The sequence below is a fragment of the Anolis sagrei genome, chromosome 2, assembly GCF_037176765.1.
Source record: "Anolis sagrei isolate rAnoSag1 chromosome 2, rAnoSag1.mat, whole genome shotgun sequence".
In the NCBI taxonomy this organism is placed as follows: domain Eukaryota; kingdom Metazoa; phylum Chordata; class Lepidosauria; order Squamata; family Dactyloidae; genus Anolis; species Anolis sagrei.
Window position 1 is genome coordinate 298,710,991 of NC_090022.1, and position 23,185 is coordinate 298,734,175.

Below are 23,185 nucleotides of genomic sequence, written 5' to 3' on the forward strand. Positions count from 1 at the left end.
ACACAACAGAGTGCTGCATGTGGCAGATGCAGCACACCAGATTGGAAAATCAAGGCATGGTCAAGGAGAGGGGCACCCAAAGGCTATCTAGTCCACCCACCTGTTGCAGTATGTAACAAGATTTTTGTTCCTGGGTTATAAATTTCTTAATTGGTTCTATCATAAACACATGGGGAAAGTTTATTGTCTTTGCGGGAGGGACATCATCCTGCAGCACGTCTTGCAAGGAGCCCACGATGGCGCAGTGGGTTAAACCCTTGTGCTGGAAAGACTGAAGACTGACAGGTCGGAGGTTTGAATCCAGAGAATGTGCAGATGAGCTCCCTCTGTCAGCTCCAGCTCCCCATGCAGGGAAATGAGAGAAGGCTCCTACAATGATGGTAAAACATCAAAACATCCGGGCGTCCCCTGGGCAACATCCTTGCAGACGGCCAATTCTCTCACACCAGAAGCAACTTGCAGTTTCTTAAGTCGCTCCTGACATGAAAAAAAAGCACATCTTGCTCTAGTTTGTCCATGAATATCTCATAGAGTCTCAACCAAGTTAAACCAACATTTGCAGACTTGGTATTCTATTAAATGTCCTTTGACCAGTATCTGGCCCCTTGGAGTGCCTCTGGTGTTGCTCCAAGAAGGTCCTCCCTTGTGCATGTGGCAGGGCTCAGGTTGCATTGCAGCAGGTGGTCAGTGGTTTGCTCTTCTCTGCACTCGCATGTCGTGGATTCCACTTTGTGGCCCCATTTCTTAAGGTTGACTCTGCATCTCGTGGTGCCAGAGCGCAGTCTGTTCAGCGCCTTCCAAGTCGCCCAATGTTCTGTGTGCCCAGGGGGGAGTCTCTCATTTGGTATCAGCTATTGATTGAGGTTCTGAGTTTGAGCCTGCCACTTTTGGACTGTCGCTTGCTGAAGTGTTCCAGCGAGTGTCTTTGTAGATCTTAGAAAACTATGTCTGGATTTAAGTCGTTGACTTCCCTGGATCTAGACACTAGGCTCCTATTGATGCAGGCCAAAATCCCATTGGCTTTTTTTGCCGCCACATCACATTGTTGGCTCATGTTTAACTTGTTGTCCACGAGGACTCCAAGATCTTTTTCACACGTCCTGCTCTCGATCCAGGCATCGTCCCCCATTCTGTGTCTTTGCATTTCGTTTTTTCTACCTAAGTGGAGTATCTTGCATTTGTCTCCATTGAACTTCATTGTGTTAGTTTTGGCCAATCATCTCTCTAATCTGTCAAGATGGTTTTGAATCCTGCTCCTGTCTTCTGGAGTCTTGGCTCTCCCTCCCAATTTGGTGTCGTCTGCAAACTTGATGATCATGCCTTCTAAACCTTCATCTAAGTCATTAATAAAGATGTTGAACAGGACTGGGCCCAGGACGGAACCCTGCGGATGGCACTCCACTCGTCACTTCTTTCCAGGATGAAGAGGAAGCCTTGGGGAGAATCACCCTCTGGGTTCGTCCATTTAACCAATTCCAGATCCACCTCACCGTAGTTTTGCCTCACCCACATTGGACTAGTTTCCTTGCCAGAAGGTCATGGGGGACCTTGTCAAAGAAGGCCTTCCTGAAATCCAGGTACGCTACATCCACGGCATTCCCCGCATCTACCCAGCTTGTAGCTCTATCGAAGAAAGAGATCAGATTAGTCTGGCATGACTTGTTTTTGATAAATCCATGTTGACTATTAGCGATGACCGCATTTGTTTCTAAGTGTTTGCAGACCGCTTCCTTCACAATCTTTTCCAGAATCTTGCCCGGTATCGACGTGAGGCTGACCGGACGGTAGTTGTTTGGGTCATCCTTTTTTCCCTTCTTGAAGATTGGGACCACATTGGCCCTCCTCCAATCTGCTGGAACTTCTCCCGTTCTCCAAGAACTCTCAAAGGTGGTTGCCAATGGTTGAAGGAAAGTATTGCAAGGAACTCACCCTGATTTTCTTCCTGTTTGAGCGTTTCCTGGCTTTTTAAAATCACTATAAGCATCCAAAACGTTACTTGGCTCAGTGCAACGTATTTAGTTATTTATATCCTGCCCGGCATATCAGAAGACCTCAAGCTGCCGTAAAAAAATAAAATCAGTTTAACCAGTTTTGGAACTCCATAAATCTGCTTAGAAAACAATTAAACCAGACGCACAGCACGAGGGAAATCGTCTGGCATGTCGAAACAAGACGGGCGAAATCCGTTTAAAATAGTTCGAAGCCATTTATAACCCTAACACATGTCAGATCTGGATGGAATCCATGCGGCCCCCGAAGGCTTTAATGAGATTTTAATAAATTAAATAAATTCCGGTTGTTGGGTTTTGCCTGGAAGACAGAAGAAGATCCATCTCGGGGTGCATCTACACTACAGAATGAATGCAGTTTGGAAACACTTTAACTGCCATGGCTCAAGGCTAAGGAATCGTGGGTTGTAGTTTGGAGAGGCATAGCAATATTTGGTAGAGAGAGCTAAAGAGATTCCATCTGAACATGAGGAAGAACTTCCTGACCGTGAGAGCTGTTCAGCAGTGGAACTCTCTGCCCCGGAGTGTGGTGGAGGCTCCTTCTTTGGAAGCTTTTAAGCAGAGGCTGGATGGCCATTTGTCAGGGGTGATTTGAATGCAATATTCCTGCTTCTTGGCAGAATGGGGTTGGACTGGATGGCCCGTGAGGTCTCTTCCAACTCTTTGATTCTATGATTCTATGAAAGAGCTTGGAAAACTACAGCTTCCAGGATCCTATAGCAGGAACAACAATTGTGTTATGGAGTGTAGTATAGGCATGGACAGCAACAGTCTTGGACAGCAATGGCTCCCAAAGTGACCCATTTAAGGTGGAATCGGGTGTCAAACAGGGATGTGTTATTGCCCCAACTCTATTCTCCATCTTCATCGCTTTGATACTTCAACTTGTTGACGGGAAGCTTCCCACCGGAGTGGAAATCATCTATCGGACAGATGGCAAGTTTTTTTTTCTTCCTATTTCCAACAGACTTCACTACCTCTGAGGATGCTTGCCATAGATGCAGGCGAAACGTCAGGAAAAATGCCTCTAGAACATGGCCCTATAGCCCGAAAAAACCTACAAGAACCTAGATGGCAAGCTGTTTAACCTCAGCAGACTGAAAGCCAAAACCAAGGTTACAACATCTGTTATAGAACTCCAGTATGCTGATGACAATGTCGTCTGTGCGCATTCAGAAGATCTACAAGCCACTCTAAACACCTTCGCAGAAGCATACACGAAGCTTGGCCTGTCACTGAACATCGAGAAAACCAAAGTGCTGTTCCAGCAGTCACCAGCCAATCCCTCTCTAATGCCAGAGATACAGCTTAATGGTGTAACATTAGAAAATGTGGACCATTTACACTCCCTTGGCAGCCACCTCTCCACCAAAGTCAACATCGACACCGAAATACATCACCACCTGAGCTCTGCGAGTGCAGCATTTTCCCGAATGAAGCAGAGAGTGTTTGAGGACCGGGACATCCGTAGGGATGCCAAGGTGCTTGTCTATAAAGCTATTGTCCTCCCAACCCTGCTCTATGCCTGCGAAACGTGGACTGTCTACAGACATCACATACAACTCCTGGAACGATTCTATCAGCGCTGCCTCCGGAAAATCCTGCAAATCTCTTGGGAAGACAAGCGGACAAACGTCAGCATGCTGGAAGAAGCAAAGACCACCAGCATTGAAGCGATGGTCCTCCAACATCAACTCCGCTGGACCGGCCATGTTGTCCGGATGCCCGACCACCATCTCCCAAAGCAGTTGCTCTACTCCGAACTTAAGAACGGAAAACGGAACGTTGGTGGACAGGAAAAGAGATTTAAAGATGGCCTCAAAGCCAACCTTAAAAACTCTGGCATAGACACTGAGAACTGGGAAGCCCTGGCCCTTGAGCGCTCCAGCTGGAGGTCAGCTGTGACCAGGAGTGCTGCAGAATTTGAAGAGGCATGAATGGAGGGCGAAAGAGAGAAACGTGCCAGGAGGAAGACGCATCAAGCCAACCTCAACTGGGACCACCTTCCACCTGGAAACCAATGCCTTCACTGTGGGAGAAGATGCGGGTCAAGAACAGGGCTCCACAGCCACCTATGAATCCACAAGGAAACCCATCATGGAAGACCATCTTACTCGTCCAACGAGGGATCACCTAAGTAAGTAAGTAAGTAACTAAGGCATGGGCCAACTTGGGTCCTCCAGGTGTTTTGGACTTCAACTCCCACAATTCTTAACAGCCTACTGGCTGTTAGGAATGGTGGGAGTTGAAGTCCAAAACACCTGGAGGACCCAAGTTGGCTCAAGCCTGGTGTAGTCAAACAGCTCTTACTGTTCTGTTTTCATCTCTCCTGCAAAAGCTCCTGGAAGAAAGGTAGAACATGGATGGGAAGATGGATACGTCTCCATCATCCCTGCTTCAACCAACTGTTGATCTACATCTTCCATTTCCTCACCTGTCCCTTGGGCCTCTGTGGTCAGGTGTTTGGGTTCCTCGGTCCACGGCGTGGCATGCACGGCCACGCTCCAGTCGCTCCAGGTGCCGATCTCGTTGTCTTTGGCCGCCACTTGGATGATGTACTCCTTGCCGGCGTAGGCGTCCGTGATGATGTGGGACGTCCCATCAGAGAGCTCCACCTGGAAGAGGAAAGCAAGGCTTGGATATGGATGTCATGAAGGTGAATAAGCTACAGGCTGTTCCCCAAGTTACAAACATACGACTTAAATATGACTCATAGTTAAGAACGGGGTGAGACAACAGGAAACGGTGCCGTTGGACAGGAGCATCCTTTGCGTTTGGCTGTTCAACCAACTTCCAATCCACCTAACACTGTATTGTCGAAGGCTTTCATGGCTGGAATCACTCAGTTCTTGTGGGTTTTTTCGGGCTATATGGCCATGTTCTAGAGGCATTTCTCCTGACGTTTCGCCTATATCTATGGCAAGCATCCTCAGAGGTAGTGAGGACCTCACCTCTGAGGATGCTTGCCTTAGATGCAGGCGAAACGTCAGGAGAAATGCCTCTAGAACATGGCCATATAGCCCGAAAAAACCCACAAGAACCACCTAACACTCTTTATTTGGTAAATAAAGGGTGGTGCTCTCTGGTTCCCCCAAGTGACCAATTCAGACATTGCGCCTTGGAAATTCTGAGACAAATTGCAAAAACAAAACAAAAACGTTCTTCCGAGTTATAGCAAACGCCTATGAGCCCTTTTTCTTCCCTCCAAGCACATAGACTGGATCCACACATGCTTACCCAAGATAAAGCAAGATATGCAGGGAGGCTAATTTACGATGCCATAAAAATCTCCAGTAAGTATGCAAAAAATGAGGAAGTACTTCATCAGTGTCACAAATGGAAGCAACAGCTCCCCTGGTGGCCAGAATACCCTCATGAAAAAGCTGGAATATTAAATAGCCTCTGTGTGTCTGTCTATATATGTTGTGTGTTTTGTGGCATTGAATGTTTGCCATGTATATGTACATCGTAATCCGCCCTGAGTCCCCTGCGGGGTGAGAACGGCGGAATATAAATACTGAAAATAAGTAAATAAATAAAGCATTTTTCTTTTGTCATGTCAGAAGCGACTTGAGAAACTGCAAGTTGCTTCTGGTGTGAGAGAATTGGCTGTCTGCAATTCATTGTGCCACTGGGGGATCCATAGATAAAGCAATGAGAATGCAGGCAATTCTCGTTACCCTTAAAAAGTAGGCAAAAATGTAACTAGTTACCAAAATGTATTGTTGAAGGCTTTCATGGCCGGAATCACTGGGTTGTTGTAGGTTTTTTCGGGCTATATGGCCATGTTCTAGAGGCATTCTCTCCTGACGTTTCGCCTGCATCTATGGCAAGCATCCTCAGAGGTAGTGAGGTCTGTTGGAACTAGGAAAAAGGGGGTTTATGTATCTGTGGAATGACCAGGGTGGGACAAAGGACTCTTGTCTGCTGGAGCTAGGTGTGACTGTTTCACCTTGATTAGCATATAATGGCCTGACAGTGCCTGGAGCAAACTTTTGTTGAGAGGTGATTAGATGAACCAACCTGGACACAGCATTTTATTTGAGAACACAGAAATGCTGGACCACTCTCACAACCACCATGTCAGACTACACAGAGAAGCCATTGAAATCCACAAACATGTAGACAATTTCAACAGAAAGGAGGAAACCATGAATGTGAACAAAATCTGGCTACCAGTATTAAAAAACTCCAAAATTACAACAGCACAACAACAGAGAGGAAACAAACAAGGACATCTAATCGCCTCTCAACAAAAGTTTGCTCTAGGCACTGTCAGGCCATTATATGCTAATGAAGGTGGTCAGTTGAAACATTCACACCTAGCCACAGCAGACAAGAGTCCTTTGTCCCACCCTGGTCATTCCACAGATATAGAAACCCTTGATTAACAACAGAGAGGAAACAAACAAGGACATCTAATCACCTCTCAACAAAAGTTTGCTCTAGGCACTGTCAGGCCATTATATGCTAATTAAGGTGGTCAGTTGAAACATTCACACCTAGCTCCAGTAGACAACAGTCCTTTGTCCCATCCTGGTCATTCCACAGATATATAAACCCTTGATTAACAACAGAGAGGAAACAAACAAGGACATCTAATCGCCTCTCAACAAAAGTTTGCTCCAGGCACTGTCAGGCCATTATATGCTAATCAAGGTGGTCAGTTGAAACATTCACACCTAGCTCCAGCAGACAAGAGTCCTTTGTCCTACCCTGGTCATTCCACAGATATATAAACCCTTGATTAACAACAGAGAGGAAACAAACAAGGACATCTAATCACCTCTCAACAAAAGTTTGCTCTAGGCACTGTCAGGCCATTATATGCTAATTAAGGTGGTCAGTTGAAACATTCACACCTAGCTCCAGCAGACAAGAGTCCTTTGCCCCATCCTGGTCATTCCACAGATATATAAACCCTTGATTAACAACAGAGAGGAAACAAACAAGGACATCTAATCACCTCTCAACAAAAGTTTGTTCTGGGCCAGTGGTTCTCAACCTGGGGTCCCCAGGTGTTTTGGGCCTTCAACTCCCAGAAATCCTGACAGCCGCTAAACTGGCTAGGATTTCTGGGAGTTGTAGGCCAAAAACATCTGGGGACCCCAGGTTGAGAACCACTGCTCTAGGCACTGTCAGGCCATTATATGCTAATTAAGGTGGTCAGTTGAAACAATCACACCTAGCTCCAGCAGACAAGAGTCCTTTGTCCCACCCTGGTCATTCCACAGATATATAAACCCTTTTTCCTAGTTCCAACAGAGGAACAGTAGCAAAATGACTGTTATGAAGTAGCAACAAAAATAATTTTATGATTGGGGGTCAACACAACATGTGGAAGTGTATTAAGGGGTCGCGGCATTTGGAAGGTTGAGAAACACTGTTTTAGAGCTTTCTTCTCCTTTTGATAAAAGGAAGGGTTGGTTTCCTCCACAAAGCTGTCCTTGGTTTGGTGACCAGTTGCAAAAGGCATCCTCCATCCCTCCAGTTCCCCCCAAATCACTAGCGAGGCTTTCCAAGAGCCTTTTGCACCATCAAAGCCCAACGTGGCAAGACGGCTCCGTTCTTTTGGGCCCAGAGCTCATTTTTTTCCAAACTCATCTCATCTTTTGCAAATTATCTCTGCTAAATTTGGTTAAAGCAGAGCTGTGAGGAAGGTCGGCTCTCGAGTCCTGACGAAAGGTGCCGGAAGACCTCGGCTTGAGCTCCGCCGCCGTCCTCCGGAGCCGAGCACAGAGTCTTAATTGGCACTTTGGCCGAGGAAAGCAGCGGGAGGCCTGTCGAGATCGGAAATCGCTCACAGTACAGCACAAAACAGGTTTTGGAAAAGCAAAGGAAAGCAGCCTGCCCCTTTGCTAAACACAGCAAATGAAAAGACCTCGAGGGCAAGCAGAACATCTTTGTAGCTTGGGAGGAGACGGGGAATCAAAGAATATGGGCACAATTTCTCCATCTTAACAAGAAAAACTATTTGACTTGTTGCAATTGAGACCTCACAAACACCGAGTGCATCCTTGCTGCAGGATCAATGCAACTGGGCAACGCTCTAACTGTTGTAAATTACAACCTTCTTTGAGCCTCCTCTAGGAATTTGTCATTGAATATTGAGAAAACCAGCAGTCACCAACCAACAGATTTGCAATGCCAGAAGCTCGGCCTGTCATTCAACATCGAGAAAACCAAAGTGTTTTTCCAGCAGTCATCAACTCTAGGTGCTCTTACTGTCTATTACAGGGAAAACCAACTGATCCCTAATCCATCTAAAACACAGACATGTGCCTTTCACCTTAAGGACAGACAAGCATCTCGAGCTCTGAGGAATCCCATTGGAGCATTGCAACACACCCAAATACCTGGGAGTCACTCTGGACCGTGCTCTTACCTACAAGAAGCACTGCCTGAACATCAAGCAAAAAGTGGGTGCTAGAAACAATATCATACGAAAGCTGACTGGCACAACCTGGGGATCACAACCAGACACAATGAAGACATCTGCCCTTGCACTGTGCTACTCTGCTGCTGAGTATGCATGCCCAGTGTGGAACACATCTCACCACGCTAAAACAGTGGATGTGGCTCTTAATGAGACATGCCGCATTATCACAGGGTGTCTGCGCCCCACACCACTGGAGAAATTACACTGCCTAGCCGGTATTGCACCACCTGACATCCGCCGGGAAGTGGCAGCCAATAGTGAAAGAACGAAGGCAAAGACATCTCCAGCTCATCCCTTGTTTGGGTATCAGCCAGCATGTCAACGACTTAAATCACGAAATAGTTTTCTTAGATCTACAGAGACACTCACTGGAACACCTCAGCAAGCGAGAGTCCAAAAGTGGCAGGCTTAAACCCAGCACCTCAATCCGTGGGTGATACCAGATGAGAGACTCCCCCCTGGGCACACAGAAGACTGGGTGACTTGGAAGGCGCTGAACAGACTGCGCTCTGGCACCACGAGATGCAGAGCCAATCTTAAGAAATGGGGCCACAAAGTGGAATCCACGACATGCGAGTGCGGAGAAGAGCAAACCACAGACCACCTGCTGTAATGCAACCCGGGCTACATGCACAATGGAGGACCTCCTTGCGGCAACACCAGAGGCACTCCAAGTGGCCAGATACTGGTCAAAGGACATTTAATCAACTACCAAATTTGCAAAATTTGTGCTTTTTTAATCTGTTTGTTTGTTTTGTTCTGTTAGAAATGTAATACAATGGTATAGTTGCTGATGACACAATCAATCAATCAATCAATCAATCAATCAACCAACCAACCCATCTGCAATGCCAGAAATACAGCTTAATGGTGTAATATTAGAAAGTGTTGACCATTTCCGTTCCCTTGGCAGCCACCTCTCCACAAAAGTAAACACTGACACTGAAATACAACACCACCTGAGCTCTGCGAGTGCAGCATTTTTCCGAATGAAGCAGAGAGCGTTTGAAGACCAGGACATCTGTACTGATACCAAGGTGCTTGTTTACAAAGCCATTGTTCTCAAAACCCTACTATATGCCTGCGAAACGTGGACAGTCTACAGATGTCACATGCAACTCCTGGAACGATTCCATCAGTGTTGCCTCTGAAATATCCTGCAAATCTCTTGGGAAGACAAGCGGACAAATGTCAGCGTGCTGGAAGAAGCAAAGACCATCAACCTTTGAAACTGGTGCTGAGCTCAGATAGGGGAAAACCTGCTCTTTCTAAAGAGAGCAGTTCAGGGTTAGGGTAAAGAATCCCAGGATTTTTCTACTGTTGGGGGGAAGTCAACTCAGCAGCTGAAGAAAGAAGGAAGGGACATCTATATAATTTCACAAGTTGACTGTTTGTGTTTGTAACTGCAACAAGCTGTGCCAAGTCTGTCAAGGACTTTGAAAAATAAATGTTCGGTTTGATGTTCAAATCTGGAGTGGCCTCAGTTGCTGAGAATCCTGAGCTTCTAAGTAAGGCACTCGCAGTTCACCTGGATAAAGAGAGAAGCACATCTTAGGGTTGTTGTAGGTTTTTCGGGCTGTATGGTCATGGTCTAGAGGCATTCTCTCCTGACGTTTCACCTGCACTTTGGCAAGCATTCTCAGAGGTAGTGAGGTCTGTTGGAACTAGGCAAAAGGATTTATATATCTGTGGCATGACCAGGGTGAGACAAAGGACTCTTGTCTGCTGGAGCTAGGTGTGAATGTTTCAACTGACCACCTTGATTAGCATACAATGGCCTGACTGCACCTGGGGCAAGCTTTTGTTGAAGGGTGATTAGATGTCCTTGTTTGTTTCCTCTCTGTTGTTGTGCTGTTGCAATTTTAGAGTTTTTTTTAATACTGGTAGCCAGATTTTGTTCATTTTCATGGTTTCCTCCTTTCTGCTAAAATTGTCCACATGCTTGTGGATTTCAGTGGCTTCTCTGTGTAGTCTGACCTGGTGGTTGTGAGAGTGGTCCAGCATTTCTGTGTTCTCAAATAATCTGCTGTGTCCAGGTTGGTTCATCAGGTGCTCTGCTATGGCTGATTTCTCTGGTTGAAGTAGTCTGCAGTGCCTTCCATGTTCCTTGTTTCGTGTCTGGGCAATGCTGCTGCATTTGGTGGTCCCTCTGGAGACTTCTTGTGCACAGCTGCATGGTATACGGTAGACTCCTGCAGAGGTGAGAGGATCCCTCTTGTCCTTTGCTGAACGAAGCATTTGTTGGATTTCCTTGGTGGGTCTGTAGATAGTTTGTATGTTGTGTTTCCTCATCAGCTTCCCTCTGCGGTCAGTGGTTCCCTTGATGTATGGCAGGAACACCTTTCCTCTGGGTGGATCTTCGTCTTTATTCTCGTGGCTTCTTCTCGGTGGTCTTGCAGCTCTTCCGATGTCTGAGTTGGAGTCTCCCTTGGCCTGGAGAGCCCAGTTGAGGTGGTTCAGTTCATCTTGGAGGAGGTGGGGTTCGCAGATTCTTTTTGCACGGTCTGCCAAGGCTTTAATTGTGCTTCTTTTTTGACTTGGGTAATGGTTGGAGTTTTTATGTAGATATCTGTCCGTGTGTGTGTGGGTTTCCTGTAAACGGTGTGACCCAATTGTTGATCTGGTTTACGGTTGACTAGGACATCTAGAAGAGGCAGTCTTCCTTCCTTTTCATTTTCCATGGTGAACTGGATGTTTGGGTGGATACTGTTAAGATGGTCCAGGAAACCATTGAGTTCTTCTTCTCCACGTCTCCAAATGGTGAAGGTGTCATCCACATATCTGAACCATATCGTGGGCTTCTTGGTTGCTGTTTCAAGGGCTTGTTTTTCAAAGTGTTCCATGTATAAGTTAGCTATGACCGGGCTGAGAGGGCTCCCCATAGCTACTCCATCTTTCTGTTTGTAGAACTCATTGTCCCACTGAAAGTAGCTGGTGGTGAGGCAATGGTGAAACAGAGCTGTGATGTCTTCTGGGAACCTCTGGTTGATGAGTGCCTTGGTGTCTGCTACCAGGACCATGGTAAATAGAGACACCTAAAACTAAGCACATCTTAGTTTTAACTTTATAGTGTCTGGGTGTGACGGCACAAGTCACCTTTCCAAACGAAGAATTGCGTGGCACCATTTATCTCCAACCCCATTTGTTTGAATTAACCCTACAAAACTCCACTGTCAGATCTTTCGCAAACTGTTCCCAAAAGGTAACTTGGGAACTTGCTGCGGTGGGCCTTTTTGCTCCCTTGCCCAATCCATCTTGCGCTTCTGTTGGTGTTCATATTTCCTCCTGACATAATTTCCTGCGCTCTGCCAGGTTTCAGAGACCGGCGGTGGCAATCAGATTAAAGCCAATCTCATTTCGCTGCTCAGCAAATAAGCCACCTTCCCCAAAACAAGGAATATCAGATTAGCCGGCCCAGGATCTGTCTTTGAAAGATGGGTTTGCTAGTTGCTTTGCAGAGCTAATGGTTTCTGCAGAGGGTCAGCGGACAGCGTTCCCACATAGAAAGAAGGGGAGAGACTATGGAGTTAATGCACTGTGGGGTATAGCCTCCCCCCCAAGTTATGACCAAGGTAGTTTGTTCTGAAGTTGAATTTGTATGCAAGTTGGAGCAGGGACATTAATTTTGGATGGCCCTGGAAAGGGGTCACACCCCCGTAGTGTTTGTTTTGCTTCCTGCACCCCTGTTCAGAAGATTTCCCCTCGCTTTCTGTCCCTTGTTTTGCCCCACACGTTATGCATTCTTTTCTCGATGAATAGTTGCGTAAGGTTTGGAGGCTACCTATGGAGCAATAAAGGGTTGCCTTCCAGAGTGTTGTATTATTATTTCCCAGAGCTGGTTGCTGCTCATTGAGGATGCATTTAGGTCAGCGTTTCTCAACCTGGGGTTCAAGAGGGGGTTGGGCGGCATCGAACTGTGCCAAGTGTAAACTGCATTGAGAAAGGTGGTATATGAAAGCCAAAACCAAGGTTACAACAACATCTGTTATAGAACTCCAGTATGCTGATGACAATGTCATCTGTGCACATTCAGAAGAAGACCTACAAGCCACTCTAAACACCTTCGCAGAAGCATACGAGAAGCTCGGACTGTCATTGAACATCGAGAAAACCAAAGTGCTCTTCTAGCAGTCACCAGCCAATCCCTCTCCAATGCCAGAAATACAACTTAATGGTGTAACATTAGACAATGTTGACCATTTCCGCTCCCTTGGTAACCACTTCTCCACAAAAGTCAACATTGACACCAAAATTCAACACCGCTTTTTTCCGAATGAAGCAGAGAGTGTTTGAGGACTGGGACATCCGTAGGGAGACCAAGGGGCTTGTTTATAAAGCTATTGTCCTCCCAGCCTTGCTATTTGCCTGCGAGACGTGGACTGTCTACAGACATCACATGCAACTTCTGGAACGATTCCATCAGCGCTGCCTCCGGAAAATCCTGCAAGTCTCTTGGGAAGACAAGCAGACAAATGTCAGTGTGCTGGAAGAAGGAAAGACCCCAACATTGAAGCGATGGTCCTCCGCCATCAACTCCGCTGGACTGGCCACGTTGTCCGGATGCCCAACCACCATCTCCCAAAGCAGTTGCTCTACTCCGAACTCAAGAATGGAAAATGGAATGTTGGTGGGCAGGAAAAGAGATTTAAAGATGGGCTCAAAGCCAACCTTAAAAACTCTGGCATGGACACTGAGAACTGGGAAGCCCTGGCCTTTGAGTGCTCCAGTTGGATGTCAGCTGTGACCAGCAGTGCTGTAGAATTTGGAGAGGCACGAATGGAGGGTGAAAGAGAGAAATGTTCCAAGAGGAAGGCACATCAAGCCAACCCCGACCGGGACTGCCTTCCACCTGGAAACCAGTGCCCTCACTGCGGGAGAACATGCAGATCAAGAATAGGGCTCCACAGTCACCTACGGACCCACCAGCAGGACACTACACTTGGAGGAACATCATCCTCGGATATGAGGGATCGCCTAAGAGGCACAAATGGAGGGTGAAAGAGAGAAACGTGCCAAGAGGAAGGTGTGTTAAGCCAACCCTAACCGGGACTGCTTCCACCTGGAAACCGATGCCCTCACTGCGGGAGAAGATGTAAGTCAAGAATTGGGCTCCAAAGTCACCTACGGACCCACCGCCTGGACACCGATCTTGGATGACAATCCTACTTGGACTACGAGGGATTGCCTAAGTAAGTAAAAGTCAGAGGGGTCACCAAAGACCACCAGAAAACATATTTTGGATGGTCTTGGGATCCCATTTGGCCGAGAAGGCCGAAGACCTCTCCACCTGTCCTTCTCTTCCTTTTTTGGAAAGAGACAGCAACTCCTTCTGAGGCTCCAAGTAGGGAGGGTCACCACAACACAAGGAGGTGCAATAGGAAGGTTGAGAAACACTGGGCTAGATGGACATCTGTCAGGAGGGCTTGCATTGTGTCTTCCAATCTGGCAGAAGAGGGTTGGACTGGATGACCCTTGGGGGACCCTTCCAATGCTATGATTCAGAAAGGACAAAGCCTTTCCCCCCATCCCTGGAGAGTGAAATGCACATCCCCGGCGGAATGGGTTCCCGAAGCCGTGACAGTGTGATTGGCAACATGTGTGAAAGCCAGAGCCCTCCGGCAGGAGCAGAAACAGCAGCGGGTGGCTGGATGATGGTGGGAGTTAACTGGCGGAGCCTGCAAAACCAGAAACAGGCTATTAGCGATCCATTAGGCAGGTCTACCCAGTCCCAGCCTAGGTAATCCATTAAAGGAACATCTGAGCGCATTAGGAGACCGGCTTGGCTTGGCCGGGACCAGCCGGCTTGAATTACGGACTTAAAAGCCGGCGGAAGAAAGAAGAGGCCCTGAATATTTAATGCTTCGATGATGAAGGAGACAGAGCAAGAAAGCCGGCCAAAGAGAGAACGGGAAGATCCTTCAGGATGGAGCTACACTGTTGAATTAATGCAGTTCGGCAGCACTTTGTTAGGCTTTGTTGTTATTAATTGAGCACAAATATAGATTTTTGCACATTTGGAGAATTTGGAAAGAAAGGCTAGCAAAGAGTCCCTGGGCACGGCTATTACTTTTTCAATAGATCGGTATTGATCAGTATCAATATCAGGAGGATCAGAGTTTTCGGGTTTCAAACCTGCCACGGATACGGATGGGATCATGAAGGAGAGCCACATCCCGATGCTTGTAGAGTTGGAGAAAAGCCACGATATAGGCTTTGTGAAATTGCAAAAATTATAGAATCATAGAATCAAAGATTTGGAAGAGACCTCCTGGGCCATCCAGTCCAACCCCATTCTGCCAAGAAGCAGTAATATTGCATTCAAAGCACCCCTGACGGATGGCCATCCAGCCTCTGTTTAAAAGCTTCCAAAGAAGGAGCCTCCACCACACTCTGGGGCAGAGAGTTCCACTGCTGAACAGCTCTCACAGTCAGGAAGTTCTTCCTCATGTTATAGGAAGATAAGCAAGAGGTGAACGGGTTGGAAAGCGAGCAGAGGAGTGCAGACACCTAAAGATAGACACACACAGCCCTGTTCAAAGCAGCAGAGCAGGCAAAAATACCGGAGAAAGGGAAGCAGCTCAGTGGGAAGCCAAGGTATACGAGGCCCAGACAAGACGCTGTTTTGCTCTCAGGCAAAGGAACACTTGCCCTGGTTTAGGTTCGGCCTTTCCATTTGACACTCATTGCCTTTCAGGTCCTTTGCTTAAAACACAGGTGGGAAATAACCATCAGCCATGCATGCCTGCAAAAAGGGCAATCTATCCATCCATCCTATCATCTATCTATCTATCTATCTATCTATCTATCTATCTATCTATCTATCTATCTATCCATCCATCCATCCATCCATCCATCCATCCATCCATCCATCCATCCATCCATCCATCTCTTCATCCATCTATCCGTTTGTCTGTCTATCTGTCTGTCTGTCTATCTATCTATCTATCTATCTATCTATCTATCTATCTATCTATCTATCCATATGTATTACTTTTCTATCATAGCTATTATCCATCCATCCGTATGTATTACTTTTCTATCATATCTATTATTTGTCTGTCTATCTATCTATCTATCTATCTATCTATCTATCTATCTGTCTATTCATATGAATTACTTTTCTCATAGCTATTATCTGTCTATCTGTCTGTCTGTAGGTCTATCTGTCTATCTATCTATCTATCTATCTATCTATCTATCTATCTATCTATCAGTATGTATTACTTTTCTATCATATTTATTATCTATCTATCTATCTATCTATCTATCTATCTATCATCTATCTCTGTTTGTCTGTCTGTCTGTATGTATGACTTTTCTATCCGTCCATCCATCCATCCATTCATCCATCCATCTATTCATCAATCTATCCATCTGTTTGTTTGTCTATCTATCTATCTATCTATCTATCTATCTATCTATCTATCTATCTATCAAAATGAAGTTCAACAGTGACAAATGCAAGAGACTCGACTTTGGCAGGAAAAACGAAATGCAAAGATACAGAATGGGGGACGCCTTGCTCGAGAGTAGTGCGTGTGAAAAAGATCTTGGAGTCCTCATGGACAACAAGTTAAACATGAGCCAGGAATGTGATGTGGCGGCAAAAAAAGCCAATGGGATTTTGGCCTGCATCAATAGGAGCCTAGTGTCTAGATCTAAGGAAGTAATGCTTCCCATGCTCTATTCTGCTTTGGTTAGACCACATCTGGAATATTGTGTCCAATTCTGGGCACCACAATTCAAGAGAGATATTGACAAGCTGGAATGTGTCCAGAGGATGGCCCAGGAGGTCTCTAACAACTCTTTGATTCTATGATTCTATCAGTATGTATTACTTTTCTATCATATTTATTATCTATCTGTCTATCTATCTGTCTGTCTGTCTATCTATCTATCTATCTATCTATCTATCTATCTATCTATCATCTATCTCTGTCTGTCTGTCTGTCTGTCTGTATGACTTTTCTATCATATCTATTATCTGTCCGTCCATCCATCTATTCATCCATCTATCCATCTATCTGTTTGTTTGTCTATCTATCTATCTATCTATCTATCTATCTATCTATCTATCTATCTATCTTCTATCTATCTCTCTATCTATCCATCTATCCATATGTATTACTTTACTATCATAGCTATTATCCATTCATCCATCCGTATGTATTGCTTTATCATATCTATTATCTGTCTGTCTGTCTATCTATCTATCTATTCACATGTATTACTTTTCTCATAGCTATTATCTGTCTGTCTGTCTGTAGGTCTATCTATCTATCTATCTATCTATCTATCTATCTATCTATCTATCTATCATCTGTATGTATTACTTTTCTATCATATTTATTATCTATCTATCTATCTATCTATCTATCTATCTATCTATCTATCTATCTGTATTACTTTTCTATCATATTTATTATCTATCTATCTATCTATCTATCTGTCTGTCTGTCTGTCTGTATTATTTTTCTATCATATCTATTATCTGTCCGTCCATTCATCCATCCTTCCGTATGTATTACTTTTCTATCATATCTATTATTTGTCTGTCTATCTATTTGTCTGTCTGTATTACTTTTCTATCATATCTATTAACTATCTATATATCTGTCCATCCGTCCATCCACCCATCCAATATCTCTATCTAGTATATCTATTATCCACCTTCTATCTATCTATTTGTCTGACTGTCTGTATACCTAATGTCCATATCCCTATTCTCAGATTTGTAGTTTGTTGGGGCACTTACACTCTTTGGCAGAGAAGGCTGCAGACCTTGTAAAACTACATATTCCAAGACTCCATATCATGGAGCCATGGCAGTGAAAGTGGTGTTGAACTGCATTCACTTTACACTGCAGATGTATCCGTTGCCAGAAAGCTCTACAAACCTTAGGATTTTCAGAGGAGAGAACCATGACAATTATAAAGTGGTGTCATAGCGCACTCAAATCCCTGGTAATCACTCTGGACCATTCTCTGACCTACAAGAAGAACTGCCTGAATATCAAGCAAAAAGTGGGTGCTAGAAACAATATCATACGAAAGCTGACTGGCACAACCTGGGGATCACAACCAGACACAGTGAAGACATCTCCCCTTGCGCTATGCTACTCTGCTGCTGAGTACGCATGCCCAGTGTGGAACACATCTCACCACGCTAAAACAGTGGATGTGGCTCTTAATGAGACATGCCGCATTATCATGGGGTGTCTGCACCCCACACCACTGGAGAAATTACACTATCTAGCTGGTATTGCACCATCTGACATCCACCGGGAAGTAGCAGCCAATAGTGAAAGGACCAAGGCAGAGACATCTCCAGCTCATCCCCTGTTTGGGTATCAGCCAGCACGTCAATGACTTAAATCAAGAAATAGTTTTCTAAGATCTACAGAGACACTTGCTGGAACACCCCAGCAAGCGAGAGTCCAAAGGTGGCAGGCTCAAACCCAGAATCTCAATCCATGGCTGATACCAAATGAGAGATTCCCCCCTGGGAACACAGAAGACTGGGCAACTTGGAAGGCGTTGAACAGACTGCACTCTGGCACCACGAGATGCAAAGCCAACCTCAAGAAATGGGGCCACAAAGTGGAATCCCCAACATGCGAGTGTGGAGAAGAGCAAACCACTGACCACCTGCTTCAATGCCACATGCACAATGGAGGACCTTCTTGCGGCAACACCAGAGGCACTCCAAGGGGCCAGATACTGGTCAAGGGACATTTATTAGAATACCAAGTCTGCAAATTTGGCATTCTGTCTGTTTGTTTGTTTTGTTAAAAATGCAATACAAATGTCTGGTTGCTCCTGACACAATAAATAAATAAATAGTTTTATAACTCTGCAGTGTGGATGGTTTCTGAGTTACCGATGAGCCAAAACTCAAACCAATAAAACCTGGTAGACATACTATGAATGAGCAGCAGCTGCTGCTGCTGTTGTCAAGGATGGTGATTTTGTGTGATTTTGTATGCCCAGGGGCGGCTCGTCCATTACGCGAAGTAAGCCGTCGCAGAACACTTTTTTTTGCCAGGGGCCCAGAGGCGCCTCTGTAAATGCCCCTCAACCGCCACTTCAGGCGCGCCCCCTCAGCTCACAACAGCCCTAGCAGTCCGGGGGGAGCCTTGGCTTTCTTGCCTCGCTGCCGGGTGATCCTCTTCCCAAACGGGCCAGGCCCATGAGCCCCGCCTAGCCCCTCTCGTTCCTGCTCCACCCGGCCACCGGGTGCGCGAGCAGAGCCGGTGCTCAATCGTTCTCTGCGTTCGATCCCTTCCCCATGACCAGCTCCCTTTTCTGATCCCCCGGCGCTCCACCCGCCTCCTCTCCCCAATCCGTGGGTGGGCCAAGGGGCGGAGCCGCCGCACCTAGCCCTCTTCAAGTCCGGAGGCGTGTCTGAAGACCCCAGTGTGCGCACCAAAAGTTGCCTCTTCTCCTGACTTTCTCTTCAGACATTGGGACCAAGAGAGAGAGAGAGAGAGAGCCCCTCCGGCTGGAGGTATCTCCCTCCTCCGCTCCCTCCTTTGTTTTTGTGCCTACCTTCAGGAAAGCTGGGCATCTCCACCTCTGTCTCTCTCTCTCTCTTTCTCTTGGTCCCAATGGCTGAGGAGAAAGTCAGGAGAAGAGGTGACTTTTGGTGCGCACGATGGGGTCTTCAGGCACGCCTCCGGACCCAAAGCGGGCCAGGCAAGGGAGCAAGTGCGGCAAGTGTAGTTACTGGGATGTATAGTTTACCTACAATCAAAGAGCATTCTGAACTCCACCAATGATGGAATTGAACCACATATGGCACACAGAACTCCCACGATGAACAGAAAAGATATATCAATTATTGGTCGGGGGGGGGGGGGGCAAAATACTGTTTGCTTACCACTGAAAATTACCTAGGGCCACCTCTGTGTATGCCACACTCCAAGGTACAACAAAGAGAGCAGCGAAGTCTCTGCTTTGGAGTCGTGGCAAGCTTCCACTGGAGCTGAGAAACCACTTTTAGATATCAGGGGAATATTATGGGAGAAATTAGCTGAGAGCAAGATGGCTGAGATGAGCAAATTCAGCCGAGGGAGCTGAGAATGAGAGCAGCAGAATGAGGGCAGCTTGGAGAGAAGAGCCAGGGAGAGAATCAACAGAAAGGCTTCCTGGGGAGAGGAGGGCAAAGGGGAAGCGCTTTTGGAGTTTCCCACTCCAAAAGTGGGGCAATATTAGATATGCAAATCTGCAGCTTTTCTTTTGATGGGAAGGAGCGACAGAAACCCCTGCAGCGAACAAAGGAGGCGTTTAATGACCCAAAGCATCCGGCAAATGGAACAAGAAAAGGACTCGAAGGAAGGGAGACCTGCACACCTGGGAAGGATCATAGGTGGCCTCATCTTCCAAATATGACCTGCTTAACAATATGTAAACGTGGCTCTCATGTCTCCTCTTAACCTTCTCTTCTTCTGGCTAAACACTCCCGGCTCCCGAAGCTGCTCTTCATATTAACTCATGATTTCCAGGCCTTTCGCCGTTTTGGTGGCGCTTCTCCCTTGTTTCATATTCTTCTTGAATTTCTTGGCCCAGAAGGCTTATTATTCCAGGTGAGGATTGACCAAAGCAGAACAGAGTGAGGCTATGGCTTCCCTCAATGCAGACACTATACTCCTATGGATGTAGCCTAGAATTGCATTGGTCTTGCAAGCTGCTGCATCACACTCTTTGCTCACATCAAAATACAGCACATTCTTGGCTCACGTTATGATGCAGCCTAGAATTGCATTGGCTTTTCAAGCTGCTGCAGCACACTCTTGGCCCTTGTTACGATGCAGCCTAGAATTGGTATTGCAAGCTGCTGCATCACACTCTTTGCTTGCGTCATAATACAGCCTAGAATCACATTGGTTTTTTTAGCTGCTGCATCACACTCTTGGCTCACGTTACGATGCAGCCTAGAACTGTATTGGCTATTTAAGCTGCTGCATCACACTGTTGGCTCATGTTATGATGCAACCTAGAATTGCATTGGCTATTTAAGCTGCTGCATCACACTGTTGGCTCATGTTATGATGCAGCCTAAAATCGCATTGGTTTTTTGAGCTACTGCGTCACACTCTTGGCTGATGTTATGATGCAGCCTAGAATTGCATTGGCTATTCAAGCAGCTGCATCACACCCTTGGCTCATGTTATGATGCAGCCTAGAATTGTATTGGCTTTTTAAGCTGATGAATCACACTGTTGGCTCATGTTACGATGCAGCCTAGAATTGTGTTGGCTCTTTAAGCTGCTACATCACACTCTTGGCTCATGTTATGATGCAGCCTAAAATCGCACTGGCTTTTTGAGCTACTGTGTCACACTCTTGGCTGATGGTATGATGCAGTCTAGGATTATATTGGCTATTTAAGCTGCTGCATCACACTCTTGGTTCATGTTATGATACAACCTAGAATCGCATTGGCATTGTAAGCTGCTGCATCACACTCTTGGCTCACGTTATGATGCAGTCTAGAACTGCATTGGCTATTTAAGCTGCAGCAGCACACTCTTGGCTCATGTTACAATGCAGCCTAGAATTGTATTGGCTTTTTAAGCTGCTGCAGCACACTCTTGACTCACGTTATGATGCAGTCTAGAACTGCATTGGCTTTTTGAGCTACTGCGTCACACTCTTGGCTGATGTTATGATGCAGCCTGGAATCGCATTGGCTCTTTAAGCTGCTGCAGCTCACCGTTGGCTCACGTTATGATGCAGCCTACAATCGCATTGGCTTTTTAAGCTGCTGCATCACACTCTTGGCTCACGTTATGATGCAGCCTAGAATTGCATTGGCTATTGAAGCTGCTGCATCACACTCTTGGCTCACATTATGATGCAACCTAGAATTGCATTGGATGTTTAAGCTGCTGCAGCACACTCTTGGCTCATGTTATGATGCAGTCTAGAATTGCATTGGCTATTTAAGTTGCTGCACCACACTCTTGGCTCATGTTACGATGCAGGCTAGAATTGCATTGGCTTTTTAAGCTGCAGCATCACACTCTTGGCTCATGTCACAATGCAGCCTAGAATCATATTGGTTTTTTAAGCTGCTGCAGCACACTCTTGTCTCATGTTACGATGCAGCCTAGGATTGTATTGGCTATTTAAGCTGCTGCAGCACACTCTTGGTTCATGTTACGATGTAGCCTAGAATCGTATTGGCTATTTAAGCTGCTGCATCACACTGTTGGCTCATGTTATGATGCAGCCTAGAATTGTATTGGCTATTTAAGCTGTTGCATGACACTGTTGGCTCATGTTATGATGCAGCCTAGAATCGTATTGGCTATTTAAGCTGCTGCATCACACAGTTGGCCCATGTTATGATGCAGCCTAGAACTGCATTGGCTTTTTAAGCTGCTGCGTCACACTCTTGCTCATGTTATGATGCAGTCTAGAATCGCATTGGCTATTTAAGCTGCAGCAGCACACTCTTGGCTCATGTTACAATGCAGCCTAGAATTGTATTGGCTTTTTAAGCTGCTGCAGCACACTCTTGGCTCATGTTACGATGCAGCCTAGAATCAGATTGGCATTGTAAACTGCTGCATCACAGTATTGGCTCATGTCATAATGCAACCTAGAATCACATTGGTTTTTTAAGCTGCAGCAGCACACTCGTGCTCATGTTATGATGCAGTCTAGAACTGCATTGGCTATTTAAGCTGCTGCATCATACTCTTGGCTCACGTTATGATGCAGTTTAGAATCACATTGGCTTTTTAAGCTGCTGCAGCACACTCTTGGCTCATGTTACGATGCAGCCTAGAATTGCATTGGCTTTTTAAGCTGCTGCATCACACTTTTGGCTCATGCTACGATGCAGCCTAGAATCATATTGGCTATTTAAGCTGATGCATCACACGCTTGGCTCATGTCATAATGCAGCTTAGAATCACATTGGTTTTTTAAGCTGCTGCAGCACACTCTTGGCTCATGTTACAATGCAGCCTAGAATTGTGTTGGCTATTTAAGCTGCTGTATCACACTCTTGGCTCACGTTATGATGCAGTCTAGAATTGCATTGGCTTTTTAAGCTGCTGCACCACACTCTTGACACTTCTTCAGTTTGTAGTTGAGTGATCTCTTTCATTCTACTCATTCTATATCTCCGCATTTGGCTGTGACTTCCTGCGTGGTACAATGGGCTGGACTAGATGACCTTTGGGGGACCCATCCGAGTCTAGGCTTCTCCAGTTCTGGGGGTCTGGAAGTCCTTTCTAGTTCTCTAGAATTTGATTCTCTTTTAGGGTAATGCCCCTATCACATTTCAGACTTTAGACCCAAAAAGCTAGCACAGGGACCATGCAATCCTCCTCCTCCTCCTCTGGAAATTATCCCCTGCTATAAATAACTCAGTACAATCTCTTATTTTCTGCTTCGTGGGAATAATGAGTGCTGCCCGTTAGGCTTCATTAAGTTAGCAAATTAGCAAATAATCAGGATGCCCCTGCACGCTTCCAGCTCCGTCCCGGCCTGAACGTTTGCAAAGAGGCCGGTTCTGGAAAAAGGCCCCAGACGTTTCCTTTCGGAGGTCTCTCCCCTCCTTCCTGAGCCTGCCTTCAATTTCAAAGAGGGACGGGAAGGTGCAGCAAGATATTAATTTAAGACAGATGCAGGGACAAAAAGAAAAAAAATAGGTTGGGGGAAAAAAGGAACGAGAAGAGCCCCAAATTGCTCCATTCCTATTTCACTCACACTCTACAAAACG

At 46.0% G+C, this 23,185-nt stretch overlaps 1 protein-coding gene across 4 annotated transcripts in view; it reads right to left on the reverse strand.

Annotated features, from left to right (window-relative positions):
- Window positions 1-23,185, reverse strand: part of CNTFR (ciliary neurotrophic factor receptor) — a 737,562-nt gene that overhangs the window by 13,281 nt on the left and 701,096 nt on the right. For all 4 annotated transcript variants that reach the window (XM_060761150.2, XM_060761151.2, XM_060761153.2 and 1 more), the window contains one exon: window positions 4,444-4,624. In XM_060761150.2, the coding sequence (XP_060617133.2) occupies window positions 4,444-4,624 (181 nt within the window). The remainder of the gene's footprint in view (window positions 1-4,443; window positions 4,625-23,185) is intronic.